This window comes from Strongylocentrotus purpuratus, unplaced genomic scaffold (genome assembly GCF_000002235.5).
Source record: "Strongylocentrotus purpuratus isolate Spur 01 unplaced genomic scaffold, Spur_5.0 spur5_scaffold_8, whole genome shotgun sequence".
Lineage (NCBI taxonomy): Eukaryota > Metazoa > Echinodermata > Echinoidea > Camarodonta > Strongylocentrotidae > Strongylocentrotus > Strongylocentrotus purpuratus.
This window is the reverse complement of record NW_022145614.1, coordinates 1571461-1588058: the sequence shown is the minus strand read 5'-3', so window position 1 is coordinate 1588058 and position 16598 is coordinate 1571461. Positions and strand designations below refer to the sequence as shown.

General features: G+C 37.4%; 2 protein-coding genes across 2 annotated transcripts in view; both read right to left on the bottom strand.

Moving 5' to 3' along the window:
- The window catches only part of LOC100891823 (multidrug and toxin extrusion protein 1), a 57182-nt gene extending 56538 nt beyond the window's left edge, over window positions 1-644 (bottom strand). The window contains exon 1 of the mRNA XM_003727763.3: window positions 319-644. Coding sequence (XP_003727811.2) covers window positions 319-489 — 171 coding nt within the window. The 5' untranslated portion in view covers window positions 490-644. The remainder of the gene's footprint in view (window positions 1-318) is intronic.
- A 2338-nt stretch (window positions 645-2982) lies between these two features.
- On the bottom strand, window positions 2983-16597 carry LOC592785 (derlin-1). The gene is made up of 7 exons (XM_030975426.1): window positions 16296-16597; window positions 9115-9226; window positions 8382-8446; window positions 7852-7878; window positions 7195-7343; window positions 6177-6287; window positions 2983-5093 (listed from the first exon to the last, which is right to left on the bottom strand). The coding sequence occupies exons 1-7, from the start codon at window positions 16452-16454 to the stop codon at window positions 4949-4951; spliced, it is 768 nt and encodes a 255-aa protein (XP_030831286.1). The 5' UTR covers window positions 16455-16597; the 3' UTR covers window positions 2983-4948.
- Between the last annotated feature and the right edge of the window lies 1 nt (window position 16598).

Genomic DNA, 16598 nt, shown 5'->3' with positions numbered 1-16598 from the left:
CAATCACTGTATAAAGCCGCAATTGACGTGAAAGATCACAGTACAAGGGATGCCTAGCTGTTTAAAAAAAACACGCAACGGCGAGTACACACTCCCGGTACCCGCAACTCAAGGGGCGTGATCTGACTGTGCAGTGCTGAGCCTGGTGGCGAACTAGGTCTACTAATTTTTCGTGGACAGCTGATTACGATCTCGAACACAAAAATATGAGCATACAAATTAATTTAAAAAGTAAGAATACCAGGCATACGCATGACTGGAAAGGGAAACATTAACACTGTCATCAACAGCAACATCAAGATCAACCTATAAACTTACCTTTTTCTCCCAATGAAATTTAGTAGGTCCTAGCACCTTAGCTTGCCTCGATCGAGTGGTATACAGCGGCACCTCTGGCGATAGACGATGCGGTACGCGTTTAATACTGTAGGCGACATACAGTATACCTCCGCCGCTGCGCGCCGGGGAGATTTCAGCTGTGCGATCCATGTGGATCTATGTAGCGATGTCACGCTTTTGCAAGTTCAGTCAGCTGTTTAGAGAGTGAATGGCTTCATCCATCCATACAACCAGGAGATGCTCTAACAACAATGGCGCCATATGATGAAAAACCATACAATGCGTACAGGCGATGCTCGGTTGATCGTTGTCTTTCTCTCCGTGGTCCCTCGCATTACGATTAGTAGATTAAAATCCATATGCTCAGGGCACCGGCAAGGGGCATATATTAGTCGTGTCCCCTTCTTTAGAACTGCATGGCCTCAAAGAGGTTGAAAGATTTAGAGACTTTAGTACTTCTGGAAATCGTAGAGACCCTCACCTCAGGAAAACCTGGTTTGAATGTAATGATTGATAAGAACAGGGAAAGTGTACCCTGATAAGAAAGTGTTTTTCCTTTTTTTTCACTTGAATCTTTTAATGGTCTAGTATATATGAAGTAATTTTTTTTCTTCTATAGCTGTCATTTATATTCCCTTCCCCTTCTTATCTGTCTCCTTTTGTCTTTCTTCATATCTCTCCCTCTTCCTCTCTCTCTCTCTCTCTCTCTCTTGTATATATCTCTCCCTCCCCTCTAATGCTCTCTCCCTTCCTCTGCCATGCATAATTATACACCCACTCGATCTCTGCATGCCTCTCTCTAATCTCTAATCGTCTACTGATCCTCCCATCTTTCTCTTTCTCTCTTTTCTTTCTTTCTCTCTCTCTAGCTCTCTCCCTCCTCTTACTCTCTTGACCTCGATCTCTTATAGGCTATTTGTACAACTCCTCTTTATGATTGCTGTCACATCAGCAGTAACATAAGTGCATTGTGTTCTTGCTATTCCTACAAAGGATGGCTATAACATGCACACATCTATACAAAACAGATTGAGGAGACAACATGCACAGGCATATCCGAAGAAAGCGGGGAAGGGGTCACGGGGGGAGGGGGGTTAATTTTTTTTATTTTTTTTGCTTGTCGCACGTTTGGGAAAATTGGACTCCCCTTTCTTTTCTTTTTTAATCCCAGAGCCAGCCATGTACTCATCCGTGACAGAAGAGTTAGGCACTGCTTATCCATGTGTGACACCTCCGTAATTTCAAAAGGGATGTTGTCTTATTCATTTATTGTTGGTTTTGGCCAGTTTCACAATACTAACATTTCAAGCATTTTAATTATCCCATTAAGAAGGATAATTATGCTGTTGTGATCATAGGAAACCTAGGTTGACAGACATCCCTTGAAAATAAAGAGAAAGAAAGACTCCATTGTTACTAAGCATAAATATTCTTGTGGGTTTCATCCTAATATGAACAAGAGGAGGTCACCTTAGCTGATAAAAGTGGGGGCATCGCAATAAGTGACCTAGCTCCTACCCCCTTTGCACAAGGAACATAAGATTTATGGAACAGTAGGGCAGTTTAGGGGTGCTGCTCCCAAGTCCCCTGCAGGGACAGGTATCTCATACAAACAAATTTAGGTCTTCTTCGCATAAAAATGAGTCCTACAAAGTTTAGCCAGAATCCCTACCAACATTTTGGTATGAACTTTAGATCTCCCTTGCCTGAGGATGATTCCTACCTAGTTTCGTTAGAATCCAGCCATAGGTATTTTAAACAAAAAAATGTGCAATTACTGCCACGAAGACATTTTGGGGGTACTGCCCCTCTTGTGGTAACATATCCAATTTGGACAACTTTAGATCTCCCTTGCTTTAAGTATAATTTCTACCAAGATTGGTGAAAATCTGGCTATAAATTTTTGATAAAAAGTTGAATATGTAAAAAGTTTAAAGGACGGACGAAAAGTGATCGGCATCTCACTTGAGCCTATAGCTCAGGTTAGCTAGCAATAATTTCTGTTTCATTCTGCTCACTTTCTCAACATCATGTCATCATTATATAAAACGTACAAAAAAGTGAGGTTGAAATGAATGAATTTATTCCTTCTCACTTTCATGTACATTCATAGAAATAGAATAATGTTTCAGTCAGACCAAGATAAGCTTCAGATGATGGATGGTGATTTACAAAGGGAATATAGGAACTTAAAATCATGGAAATCTACTATGCAAAGCACATTTCTCAATATTTAGGACTATTATCTATATAAGGCTTCCAAGTGGTACAATAAATCAATGTATTCAATATCTTTAGCGCAGTACCCGGATGACTGACCAATATTGTTTTCGTATTGCTCAGTCATCCGGGAACTTCAACTATCAATATCACACGAAAAAGAAGAAAAAATTAAATTTACAGAGGTAAGTCAAATTTTGTTATTTCACTGGTTAGACTAATATAGATAATAATGATATTGTATGGCTTAATTTTTGTGTGATACCAAAATATATTGCTCTCGCTAAAACAATATTAGACTCATCTTCGACTCGTCCAATATTGTCATAGCTTGAGCAATATATTCTTGTATCACACTTAAAGCCATTTAATATTATATAAGTATGACCAAAATCTATTACCAACGATATCGTACCAAGATGATAGTAAGCCAAGCAACAATATTTATTCACATTATATATGTTAGACGGGGAGATGAATATTATATACAACTTATATGTACTTGAAATAATGCTGTCATTTCAGGTTTACATTTTTTTTCCCTCTCTCTCTTTCTATTAAAACTCATTACTCAAGGGCTGTCAACTCTGAAGAACTGCTTGGAGGAGAGATTGTTTGCAAATTATTTTTTTTGCTGAATGGGAGGGGGGGGGAGGAGGAGTTGAGTAATAAACAAAAATTATTATTTAAAAAATGAATGCTCACTACCTCTCCCCCCCCCCCCTTGAAAAAAAAATTGATGTTACCATGTTTGGCGGGCATTTTTGTCATAAACCGGGAGATTCTACACGGGAGCGGGAGGAAGGGTGGGACGGCGGGAGAATGCGCTGGTAGCGTGAGACTCCCTCCAAGTGCGAGAGGGTTGACAGCCCTGTTACTCTATTTAACACGATACATATATAAACATAACCACAATAAATAGACAACTGTACAAGAATGTAATACAAATACATGTATTAAGCTTACAAGAAGGTATACAGCTGTCCTAAAGCTCTTAATCTTCACATTGTATACAAATTCACAATTGAAGGGTTTTGTTATTGTCATGGTTACAAATATAAGTCAAAAGTGTAGAGACATGAATCAAATCATATGACCTTTCCAATAATATGGTCATACATGTTTTTCTATAACTAAAAGCACTGCCTACAACTAAAAATTACATCCGTAATGTAATTTTTCAAAGTGAGAACCTTTCATTGTTGAGTGGTCTTTCACTTTTTCAGTTGATTTGAAATAAAGTGACATGAATTTCTTTATAACAGGATTAATGCACAGGATCATTATTTACTTGCTACCAGTACATCATGGCATGTACTTCTACCTGTAGTTTACTTCATCAATAATTAATGTATCAATGTAGATTACCAGCAATGAAAGGATATCCATATTGCAACTTACAATGTCAAAGTACATGCATGGGCGTTTCAGGCAACGTACACTAAATACAAAACATGATTCAATGATGTACAGTAAATGCAACACAATAATGCTAAAGTCTCATTATTCAAAACTACACTGTATTTCATGTTTCATTAACATTGTGTGCAATATAGCCATCCCTAATCTGGTTTTCATCAAATCAATCCACAATATCATTACATAGCGTACAAGCTCTAATGTAAATACTGATCTTCATCCGGATACATACATTTCAAATTGCTGTGTATAGCAAGTAGCATGAAAATGTCTAATATGTTTTATTTTCCTGTATTTTTTTCATAGATTTACACACAGTTTAAACAAAGCAACATACTTTAACTAATGGTGAATACTATAGTACATTAATATGTGTGCACATGAATCATAAAACATGTAAGGCACTTTCAATAAGAAAAGAGATCTGGAATTCCCTCCAGAAGAGACTCTTTGAATAGGCATGTTATTAAATAATCAAACACTTACACAAAAGTAGGACCTTGGGCATACACACAATATGTTTTGAGATATGAAGAAAGAAGCAATGGTACAGAATTTAGTTAAGTAGTGTTGAACAAGGATGTTTGGGGTTATAAACCAAGTCGGTGCCATACTACTCTTCGGCAACATAGTGCTCTAAGTGGTCTCCTTCCAAAGACACCCTTAGATGGAATTGCAAGCCTCCTGGTTGCCTACCTATAAGCACAATAACGTTTGCCTCCTAATTAATCACCTAATACCAGATGTATTCGCTTTATAGCTTAAAAGCAATAAGATAATTTTACAAGTAACTGTATATACAGTGGAACCTGTCTATAAAGACTACCCAAGGGAGACAAGAAAAGTGATCTTTATAGGCAAGTGGTCACTAAAGCAGGTTTGACTGTACAATACCAAGAAAATAAGCTCCATCAAGCAAGGAGCTGTTGATGGTATTCTTATTTCCAAGACTTACAGACAATGAAAGAACTTAGTTAGCGCCTCCTAGGACGTTTCCCTGGCCCCAGTTATGACGCCCCTGACCTTGCCCTCTGTCGTCTGGTCGATCTCTCCTGAAAGAGGGTGCCTCACCAAATCCACTTACTCCTCCACGACGATTTGGGAAATATTTGTATCTGTTAGGAAACAGAAGCAATAACAATATTACTATACAGGTCTTTTGCATAGTGCTTATGTCTATAGCACAAATATGATTTTAAAAAAAATGAATTACCATTATTAAAAGCCAAAGCATCGACAATCAGATGATATCAGATTTTTTTTTTTTTTGGGGGGGGGGGGGAAACTAATTTGGGATGCAGTTTTTAAAAAAAATAGACCCATATAGACCCTTTAAAAAATTATCTGAAAAGCTTACATTTCAAGAAATTTCAGAATTACTGAATTCTGAATCCATTAGTTCAAATTTTGTAAATACTGTGTTTTGGCTAGTTTGTGTGTAGGCTAGTTCACTTTATAATCTTACTAACAAGCTTATTCCTGACCTTACTTCTGATACGGTTCTCTATTATACAAATGATGCATGCGCATGAGTTCATTATACGATCTATCCGCACTCGAGTTGAGGCTGTGTGTATCTATGGCACGAAGCCGTTAGGCTGAGTGCGATAAATACACACAGCATCAACGAGGGCGGATAGATCCTATAATAAACAAATGAAAACATGCATCATATGTTTTATACAACAAAACTCCTAGATCCTTGTCATTTGATGAAAAAAGAATTAATTCAAGATTGTTTTGTGTCAGTATATGGCTGACAAATAAATCTCAAGCTTTAATAAGTTTCAATTTAGTGCGCACACATAAGTATAGATATAGCAAGCGCACTTTACCTCTACACCCATTTACGCAGTGCTGCGCAAGAATAGACCCATGCACACGCAGTATTAAGCCCTCTACCCTCTACGAGCACCACTGCGCGCTCCGAAAACGAGTTCAATAGTACTGGAAAATATTGCACTCCTTTTCATGAAAACAAGTGCAATAGGCTCAGTAAATGAATCACACTTGACCGCACGTGACCAATCATTTTAATAGGATCTGGGAGTGAGTTGTATAAATATTAATAAATTAATCCAGAATACCTGAACAAAGTGTGAATGTGGACAGACATGGAGAGAATTACAGTAAAACAGGCCTAAAAATTGAACGTCTAATTTTATTTGGGTAACATTATGAAAAGTTTGATAACTTACAAGAATTGGGGAGTAGAGAGGAAAGCAGTTCCGCCAAAGTCTTGAGGGTACTTGAACATGAGAAAGAAGTAGAGATGACCAACCACAATACCAATCAATTCAGCTAGTCCACTGTAAAAAGGGGGAAAAAAGAAAGGAGATTTGTATGAGTCTTACAGTCATGCGTTGAGAAATTTACAAACCAAGAATACAAATACATAAAAGACCTGGGGGGTGTTTCACAAGGATTCTAAGTCGAACTTAACTCTAAGTTGGACTTAAATATTATGGGAAGCCATTAGCATCCTTGAAAATATTTTGTAAATTTCTTTGTAGAAGGCATAAAATGTTGATTCAAATCATTCATATTTCCTATTATCATGGGAGATTTCATGTTCTTGGCGTGGAATTTATAAAAAAGTCTAAAACACTTGAATTTCTGCTTTTGGATATATTTCATTTTAAGGCTCCAATGGCTGTCCATAATTTTTAAGTCCAACTTAGTGTTAAGTTCTACTTAGGATCTTTGTGAAACACCCCCCTGATCTTTTTACATGCAATAAAGGTACATGTTTATTTGAAGTAAAATAACTTACTACAGTAATTCATAAGGACAAAACCACTAATTTTACTTGTACATTCAATCATGAAGCCTGTCTAATTCCAGATAATACTAAAATAACAATAGCTTAAAAACCACTGTGCATTAAATAATATGTAGAATAAAAATACATCCAAAATAATGTGAGATATTTGCACATTATTTGACTGGTTGTCTCTTGTAAGAGAATAAGATTTTGGTACATACAGAAATTGTCATTGTACAATATCATTATGCTCCAATGGCAATTGTTCTGTGGTCAATTTCTAAAACTAATTACATTCCCCTCGTCAACTCTGGATCAAAAATTATACCTAACCCTAATCACAAACATAACAGAGATTCACAACCTCAGCATGAACCCTAAATAGTAAATAATGCTTGGAGAAAATGTTTTAGAAGCAAGTGTCAAATCGATGTTAGAAAAAAATAGCATACCCTCCTCTGAGAATCCAATTGAAAGCTACGAGGACCCAGGGAAGATACATGGCCTTGAATCTTGTGCCAAACCAGAATGAAACTATTGTATCACGGTTGAGCTGACACCAAACATAGAGGGCGCTAAGTATCATTGGCTCCATCAGCATCTAAGAGAAAGCAGAATAAAGTAATTAGGAATAGATCCGGTCTGTAAGGCAACAGAATGTATATCTCATCAGCTTACTCAATCTGAAAGTTAGTTACATGAAGTTAATGCTAAAACTCTTGTCCTTTACAGTATTTATCAGGAAAATTGTATATGATTTTTAATGTAATTCATGATGTTTTGTATTATGATCTCATGTGAAATATGCAGTCAAGACAATGTAAACATGGTCAATTCAGCATTTGGTTGCAAAGCATTGTAATTGATAACTATCATCAATTAAATTTAATTTAATTGAAAGCATGCTATCTAACAACAAAAAATGTGGTCAATGTCTATTTACACCCTTTTTTATGATATGTTTTCCCTTGAAAGACAATTTAATACAATTCTACTGCTATTGTTAAAAAGAGCATCAATTTCTTCTAACAAGATTAACCAACATAACAAAACGGAACATATTCCATAAAATTGACAACAGAAAGATTAAAAAAACACATTCAACTTACCATTAGAGGTGCTATAAATCCAATAATCTGGTCAAACAAATAGTTAAAGAAATCAGTAATCAATTAAGATCTTTGTGTAAGATCCTGAATTCAAATCTTTTACCTTCTTCAGATGTTTTGGCAGAGAAAAAATATAAAAAAAATATGGAAAAACACACCCATCTTATCATTTATACAAAGTAATCAGGATACACTACACATGTATCGGTATATTATTTGGACTTAACAATGATCAATGAGACAAATTGATTCTATATAACATGGATTGAATTTGCTTAACTGGTCTTTTGTGAAGTGATGTATTATTGTTTCAGTGGCCCAAAGGTGTTGAGCATGTTTTCAAAGCTTCGTAACTGCAAGAAAAAGTACTACATAAAATACTTTTTGAATTGGATTGGATTCTTACTTTGGATGCTTGCTCAGTGAAATGTCTATTATAAACCATTCCTTAAATTTTTCTATATCTACTACAAAGCCCCAATACAAAACTTAAAGTAAAATTAAAAGTTTTGAAATGCTGAAAAGGATACAACAAGGCATATCCAATTGAATATGAGCATGAAAACATAGTCTGCTGGTCTGCCATCAAAGATGCCTACAAAATAAATAGAAGATTGATAAAAAGTACATGTGTAAAAACTGTATCAAAAGGTATAAATACACAATAAGTAGATAAGAAGAAGAAATGATGACATCATAACAAAATTTAAAAAGAATTGGAAAAAGAGTTATGTAAATTCAGGATTGTTAGCTGCATTAAATACACTATTCAATGTACAGTAGTTTGAGCATATGAATGTACCACAATTTCGTAGCTTATCACAACTTGATTGTTAACTGACAATATTTGACTCATACTCTACTAATTTGCACGATCTTTATTATGACCTAAATTTTTCTCTATGGTTTTATTATATAATGAATATGCCCTGCTAATATTTTGTTTTCTCTCTTCCCCTCTCTCTCTTGATAACATTTTAGTTAAGGTAGATGGAGGAAGGGGGGGGGGGGGTGTCCAGACAATTAACAAACAAAAAGCCTCTTCTCTTACCTAGAAATTTAACAAAAATATTCATCAAATAGCACTAACCAACCATCCTGAATATTTGTCCTTTATAATATTGTCCAATATTCAAATCTTAAAAGATTTCAGAAAATTGCTTGTGAACTTAAATTGCTGTGTTAAATCAACTGTCCAGATACACAATCTGTTCAGCAACACAACGTCTGGGTATACTCTATCTAACATTGTTAGTAACAAACCTGTTTCTAATCTTGTCGAGTAGCTGTACAAAAAGTAGAGTTGAATGAGATAATGAAAACCAGTCATTGGAGTGATTGGAAAGAAGAAAACTGCCGTTATTGTCCTCCATATCTGTTTAAAAAAACAAGAGAAAATTAACATTAATCATGCCTCTGAAGCTAATCTTCAGAGATTAGCACTGAATTAACCCTGTTACCGATCATCAGATAGAACGCCGATACCGATCCGATCAGGGGTGATCGGATAATAATTTCCGATCACCGATCAATAAAAATGATCGGAAAAAAATCAGCAAAATGTTCATCATTAAAAAAAAATTTTTTTTTTTTTAAAAACGGCCAATTTTTTTGGTCGATCTTCCGATCCGATACCGATCAAAGGTGCATGGGTGTCACTCCGATCTTCCGATCCGATCAGAGCCCCAACTTACAGGGTACACTGAATAGCTGAGCTGAGGACACTCAACTGCATCACGTCATGTGATTAACATCCTCTATTGTAGGCACATTCATGGGGCACTAGAGGGCGCTTCGGTCGCGTACGAAAATCTGAATGGCCTTGCTGCGGTGGGTCAGCAATAATCAGCCCAAAACTTGGATATGGGAGGTTGGAAGGATATATCTTTTTTATAATGTTATCCGGTCTTACCCTTAACCATCCTATGTTTAATCTTTGTAGGAATAACATGCGAGTATGATAAGAGAAACATTGGGACCATTACTGAAGTAACTTTTAAAATATTAGCCTAGAAATGACCACCAAACGGAAAAAATTGACATTTTTTCCCAACAAATCTTCATAAAATCTGAGTTATAAACAATTCACATCTAGGTACACTAATACAAATACGATTTTCTGAAAATTCAGGTATGATTTTTTAAGTTTCTTTCAAGTATATTTCTGCGCATTGCAGCGCCAATATTCTTCACTGCTTCAAAATCACCCTTGATTTTTTTTTTGCAACGAAATTGATACGAGGTCCGCGAGTGTTCCCCGTTCCTTGCGTGTTGAAAGTTTGGTAATACATAGTTTGCATTGACTCGCGCACGAAAAAATGGTCGAAAACAAAATGTCAAATGAAGAAATAAACAAGCTTTTGTACAGTTATAAGAGTTCTACCGAGGTTTCTTTGTCGATTTAATTTATTATATAGTCTCAATTAGAATTCAGAATTATCTAACTGAAAAGTTAAGAAACCGACGATGTTCTCGATCGTAGTTATTTTCATTTTGCCAGCAGCCGATCTAGCGTTGTTTGGGCAAAAAGCTAGGCCGCTGCCTTCCCACCGCGAACCTTTCAGAGTCCCGCTAAAATGGCGCGCTGCGGAGCTCCGAACGCTGCAAACTCTCAGCCGGCTAGCTCCCCACGACGGACCATTCGCGGTATGGTGAGAGTGTGTGTGTGAGGTACGAGTTTGGATTCGAGAACGCACGTAACGCAACCGTGCGCGTCATTTAAAGCTGTCGAATGTGTACGACCAGTTTTACATGTACGATTTTTAGTACAGATACTTGGTCAGTTTTCTTCTTATATCTTTGGTTTTACAACATTTAAAAATACAATTTCTTCAAATCTGCTCCTGACTCGGTTCAGACTAATTGTCTGATGTGTTTTCAAGTCAATTTTTTGAATATATTTTTTTGCATGAATTTGCCTATCTATTGCAAAATAAAAGCTCTGAAAAGGGCTAGACACTTGCCATTGTGCTAAAAAAAATGTTCAATTGAACTTTACGAATGATCTAGACCCTCATAAGAATAAGAAAAAAGAGAAAAGATAACTCTTTTTTTAATATAGATCTAGGTGAATATTGGAATCCGGGCTAACTCGGCCCACGGGACTACTCGGCCCAGCTGGAAAAACTGGGCCGAGATGTCCCGACCTGATTAATCGATCGAGAGATACCAATGTGTATATGTTTGTGCTCTTTGTGACTTAATAATGCCCTTTCCAACCAAAATCTTTAATGGAATTGTGTTAAATGATACCAATGAAGACAATTTATAACTTATCTTTAGGTAAAATGACAAAAAAATGACATTTCGGACAATTTACTCACAGCTCGCAATCCGCATTGCCGCACGTACATTAAATGTGCGTTGTATCTACTCGGACCACTGAAATTCGAGCAGTGTTTTTGTCGGTAAATCACTGCAAAAATATCATTTTTATCTCGTATGAAGGTCTATTTTTTATTCCTGACACAGATTTCATTATTGAGAAGTCGAATATAGTACATTTTAGACGAGATGGTTGATGTTTGTTCACATTCTTTCGTCCTGGCCGTAAATTAGCAGACTACTGCCTAGTGCTACCGCAGCAGCTCAGCTCAGTGTGCAGCTAGCCGTACAGCGCCGCCGGCCGGGTCGGCGGGGGAATTCACTGACTCGGCGCCCGTACCGGGCCGCTGCACTGCATTGCATGATTGTACTGCCCAATTTGATCGAGTGATGCGAGTATAACTAATCAAACTAGATCTATATTTACTGTATTATCATTATTCATTCCGAGTAGAATATCCAATTTGATTTAGTGAGTAAACTAGACCTAGATCTATATCTACTGTACATAGCTACATCATTATCATATACTCATTCAGAGTAGAATATCCAGGAATGGAATTTTTCTTTTTTCATAATCAGATAATCATATTTTACTCCTAAAAGTTAAAGACTTGATAATATAGCTAGATCTAACGTAAGGGCCTAGCCTACTACTCTAAGCAGAGAAGTGAGCTGAAGAATCGCCTTCTTATTTTTTTGGAGGGGGCTGCTTCAAAAAAATTCTACGAAAAGAATTAAGGTATTGGCTTCAAGTTTTTTGTATAAATAATGCAGCCCCCACCACCCCCCCCCCAAACAAACAAAAAAATCTCCTTTTTGTGCCCTTTTTCTGGGAATCAAAGAGATATATAAAAAGCAAAGCAATTAAGACATGATATTGCAATGCATGCCGGTGCATGGAGGGGCAGGGGCAGAGGCGGACCTCCCGGGGGGGGCACAGTGCCCCCACTTTTTCAGATACCCCAAAAGTGCCCCTTTTTACATAGGAAAGGTGCCCCTTTTCATTTGACAAGTGCCCCTATTACTTAGTAAAAGTGCCCCTTCCCCCTTTTCACCTCTGACGAGTGCCCTTTTTTATTTTTGACACGTGCCCCTTTTCTTTCGACATGTTCCCATTTTCCTTTGCAATAAGTGTCCATTTTCCATTCTCATAAATCTTGAAATAATCTTGAATAAGTGCCCTTTTTAATCTCAAGTGCCTCTTTTCAAGTACGAGAAGTGCCCCTTTTCACTTTTAATAAGTGCCCCCTTTACCTCTGATAATTGCCCTATTCAAAACTGAGAGGTGCTCCTTTTACTTTTCTCCTTTTTTTCCTTTGTAAGAAGTGCCCCTTCTCCTTTTAATAACTATCCCCTTTTTTAAACTCGGATGAGCACATCTTTCATTTTAACATGTGCCCCTCTTATTTTCTAATAAGTGCACCTTTTCCTTATGATAAGTGCCCCCATTAAAAAGAAAGAGTTCCTTCCCCTTCTCATAACTGCCCCTTTTAAAAATCTGTACGGTGCACCCTTTTCATTCAACAAATGCACATTTTCCTTTATTATAAGTGCCCCTTTTCATGTCTGGTCAATGCCCCTTTTCAACTCTGATAATTCCCCTTTTAATAATGATACGTGCCCCTTTTCCTTTCTAATAAGGGAACTATCCCCTTTTCACCTCTTATAAATGCCCCTATCAAAATCTGATGGGTGCCCCTTTTCCGTCAACAAATGCCTATTTCCCATTTTCGTAAACGCCTCTTTGTCATCACTGGTGAGTGCCTCTTTTCAAGTGAAAAAATGCCTCATTTTCACCTCTCATAATAATCCTTTGTACTTTGACACGTGCTCCTTTTCTTTTCTTATAAGTGTCTTATCCCTTTCGATAATTGTCCCCTTTTCATGTAATCATTAAACGTGCCCCTTATTTAAGGCGACTAAGAGCAATTTCCCCCAAAGTTCGCTCGCTGTGCTCGCTCGCATTTAAAGATGATATAATTATGTTACTTATCAAAGGTCTTTTCAGTCTTCCGTTATGAGAATGTGCTTATAACCCCATCACGATTGGCTTTTTTCCTCTTTATAAGATGTAATTTTTCGCACTGCGACCTCATAGATCTTTGAAATTTTTCATGCTCGCTTCGCTCGCTCGTAAATGCATTTTCAGACATCACACCCAACTGTAAAGTTTGATGCTTAAGCGATATCTTGTACGATGTATGAAGAGAAACAAATATTGAAATCATCCCTGATAATGTAATCACAATGTAGGGGTATATACCAATGCCTAAAAAGTTGTATATTTTCGCTTTGAGATTTCCCACTGTAGGTGCCCTTTTTTTTCTCCAGAAAGTGCCCTTTTTTGTTGGTGCCCCCCACTTTGGAAGTCGCTCGGCCGCCCCTGGGCAGGGGGATCTTAATTCTGGTAAGCCTTCTCCTGGACCTTTGGTCAACTGGTCATTAATTTAACCGTTCCTCAAATTTCTAAAAGGCAGCTGCCCCCCCCCCCCCCCACCTCCCATCCATCTCGGCCAGTTAGTAATCAGCAACAGAGGCAAAGATCTATGAGCAAAATCAATTTTTATATTTTTTTTTGGGGGGGGGGCTTGGGGTTAACAGATTTATATCTGATCTTGTGTACCTGTAAGGATCAAGATATAAGAAGCCAAATTTAGTTTTTGTTTTGAGGATACTGTAGATTGACTGGAATTGTTGTACAAACGTAGCTAGGCTTGTCACATGGAAACTACAGATATGATATGATGTGGGCACGGATTCAAGGAAGGAAAACTTTGTTTTACCTACTAAACTACTACTACTATTGCTACTTTGTACATTCCGGTGTATGGAAATGATTGCAGTTCAGTTGAGTGTTAATAAACAAAGAACCATGAAATTACCACATTGTCTCAAGGATCATATGTAGATATCTCTACAGTACCTGTATAAATATGTATACTATAAATAAATAATAAATAAAAAAACAAAATTGCATTACCACAACGTGGCATAAAATTAATACACGATTACACCTGCTTATCATTTGTTATTTTGAGTCAGCTTGACGTCATATTGTTGGAATTTGTATCTTGGAGTCGTAAACAAATAATGTTTATTGCTATTATGTGTGTTTTTCAGAAATGTCCTCATTTTTATTTAATTGTTTTAACTTTATTTATTCAGATTTTTTTTTGCCTTGTAAATTGCATATGAAATAATACGTACCAATACCACAACACAAGGAATGGTGTGGCGTGTCATCTGCATGTTACAATTTTTTTTTGGGGGGGGGGGGGCTGGGGGTTAACAGATTTATATCTGATCTTGTGTACCTGTATATGTACATACTATAAACAAATAATGAATTAAAAAAATAAAATTGCATTTCCACAACGTGGCATAATACATAATGGAGACAATGTTGATGATGTAAGGGATGGAGATGATGAGAGGAATGGAGACGATATTGATAATGAAAGGGATGGAGACAATGTGAGGGATGGAGATGATGAGAGGGATGGAGACAATGTGAGGGATGGAGAATTGGAGATGATGAGATGGATGGAGACAATTTTGATGATGTAAGGGATGAAGAAGATATTGATGATTAAAGGGATGGAGACGTCTCCATCCCTCCCGTCTCCATCCCTCTCACCATCTTGTCACCATCTCCATCCCTCCCATCGTACCGTTCTCGACTCTTAATCCTTTTTCTTCCTACGTCCTCTTCCTGTTTCTTTTTTTTTCTCTTTTTTTTTTTTTGGGGGGGGGCGACTGCCCCCACTGCCCCCCCCCCCCCCCTGGCTACGCGCCTGCCCCTCCAAAATAAAAGAAGAAGGCGATTCTTCAGCTCACTTCACTTACAGTACTACGCTAGGCCCTTACGTTAGATCTAGCTATTTATCAAGTCTTTAACTTTTAGGAGTGAAATATGATTATCTGATTATGAAAAAGAAAAATTCCATTCCTTCATTAATCGAATATTCTACTCTGAATGACTAATCTAGTATATGATAATGATGTAGCTACAGTAGATAGAGATCTAGGTCTAGTTTACTCACTAAATCAAATTGGATATTCTACTCGGAATGAATAATGATAATACAGTAGATATAGATCTAGTTTGATTAGTTATACTCACATCACTCGATCAAATTGGGCAGTACAATCATGCAATGCAGTGCAGCGGCCCGGTACGGGCGCCGAGTCAGTGAATTCCCCCGCCGACCCGGCCGGCGGCGCTGTACGGCTAGCTGCACACTGAGCTGAGCTGCTGCGGTAGCACTAGGCAGTAGTCTGCTAATTTACGGCCAGGACGAAAGAATGTGAACAAACATCAACCATCTCATCTAAAATGTACTATATTCGACTTCTCAATAATGAAATCTGTGTCAGGAATAAAAAATAGACCTTCATACGAGATAAAAATGATATTTTTGCAGTGATTTACCGACGAAAACACTGCTCGAATTTCAGTGGTCCGAGTAGATACAACGCACATTTAATGTACGTGCGGCAATGCGGATTGCGAGCTGTGAGTAAATTGTCCGAAATGTCATTTTTTTGTCATTTTACCTAAAGATAAGTTATAAATTGTCTTCATTGGTATCATTTAACACAATTCCATTAAAGATTTTGGTTGGAAAGGGCATTATTAAGTCACAAAGAGCACAAACATATACACATTGGTATCTCTCGATCGATTAATCAGGTCGGGACATCTCGGCCCAGTTTTTCCAGCTGGGCCGAGTTAGCCCGACTCCATCTAGGTCTATTGACTGTGTCTGCGTTTGACCTATCGGATCCCACGTATTGACATTGCCATCGAACTTAAATTGTGCTTAAGTTAAGTAGGCTCTCTCTCACTTAAATTTAAAGCCACTCGAGCAAATCAGCCAAATGGGAGCGCGTAAACTCACTGGACAGCGCTCAACATGCTCAATGCACAAAATTCTTTGTAGATCTAGAATACGAGTCGACTTAGCTTCGTCAGCCGAAATCATTCATTATTGTTGTTTTTTTCAACAAGGCCCAGAATTTAGTTTGACAATTGATGCACATTCGTAAAAGAGTGCTTATTGCACTTCCTTACACTTAAAAAAAACTGATAATCTGCAAACTGAAGATGGCCTTACCTGAAATCTGTAGAAAACGAGTTCAAAGCTGAGGATCAATGATTTCATGCTAACCAACCCAAATCGGGCAATGAGTGGGACTATTATGGAACCAGTGAACCAATACCGTGTTATCTGCGGAATTCCGCGATACCAGTCCCCTATATCACTTTGCGACATTTTCAGACGATATCTTGGCAATTCAGTAATGTAATAAATTTATTGAAAAATACAGCTGCAAACAAGTGTCAGTCTCTCATTCCCAGCCAAACTTTCAGCAATTCTACGTGTACTTGATAATAATTGGCTGCTTCATAATTACAA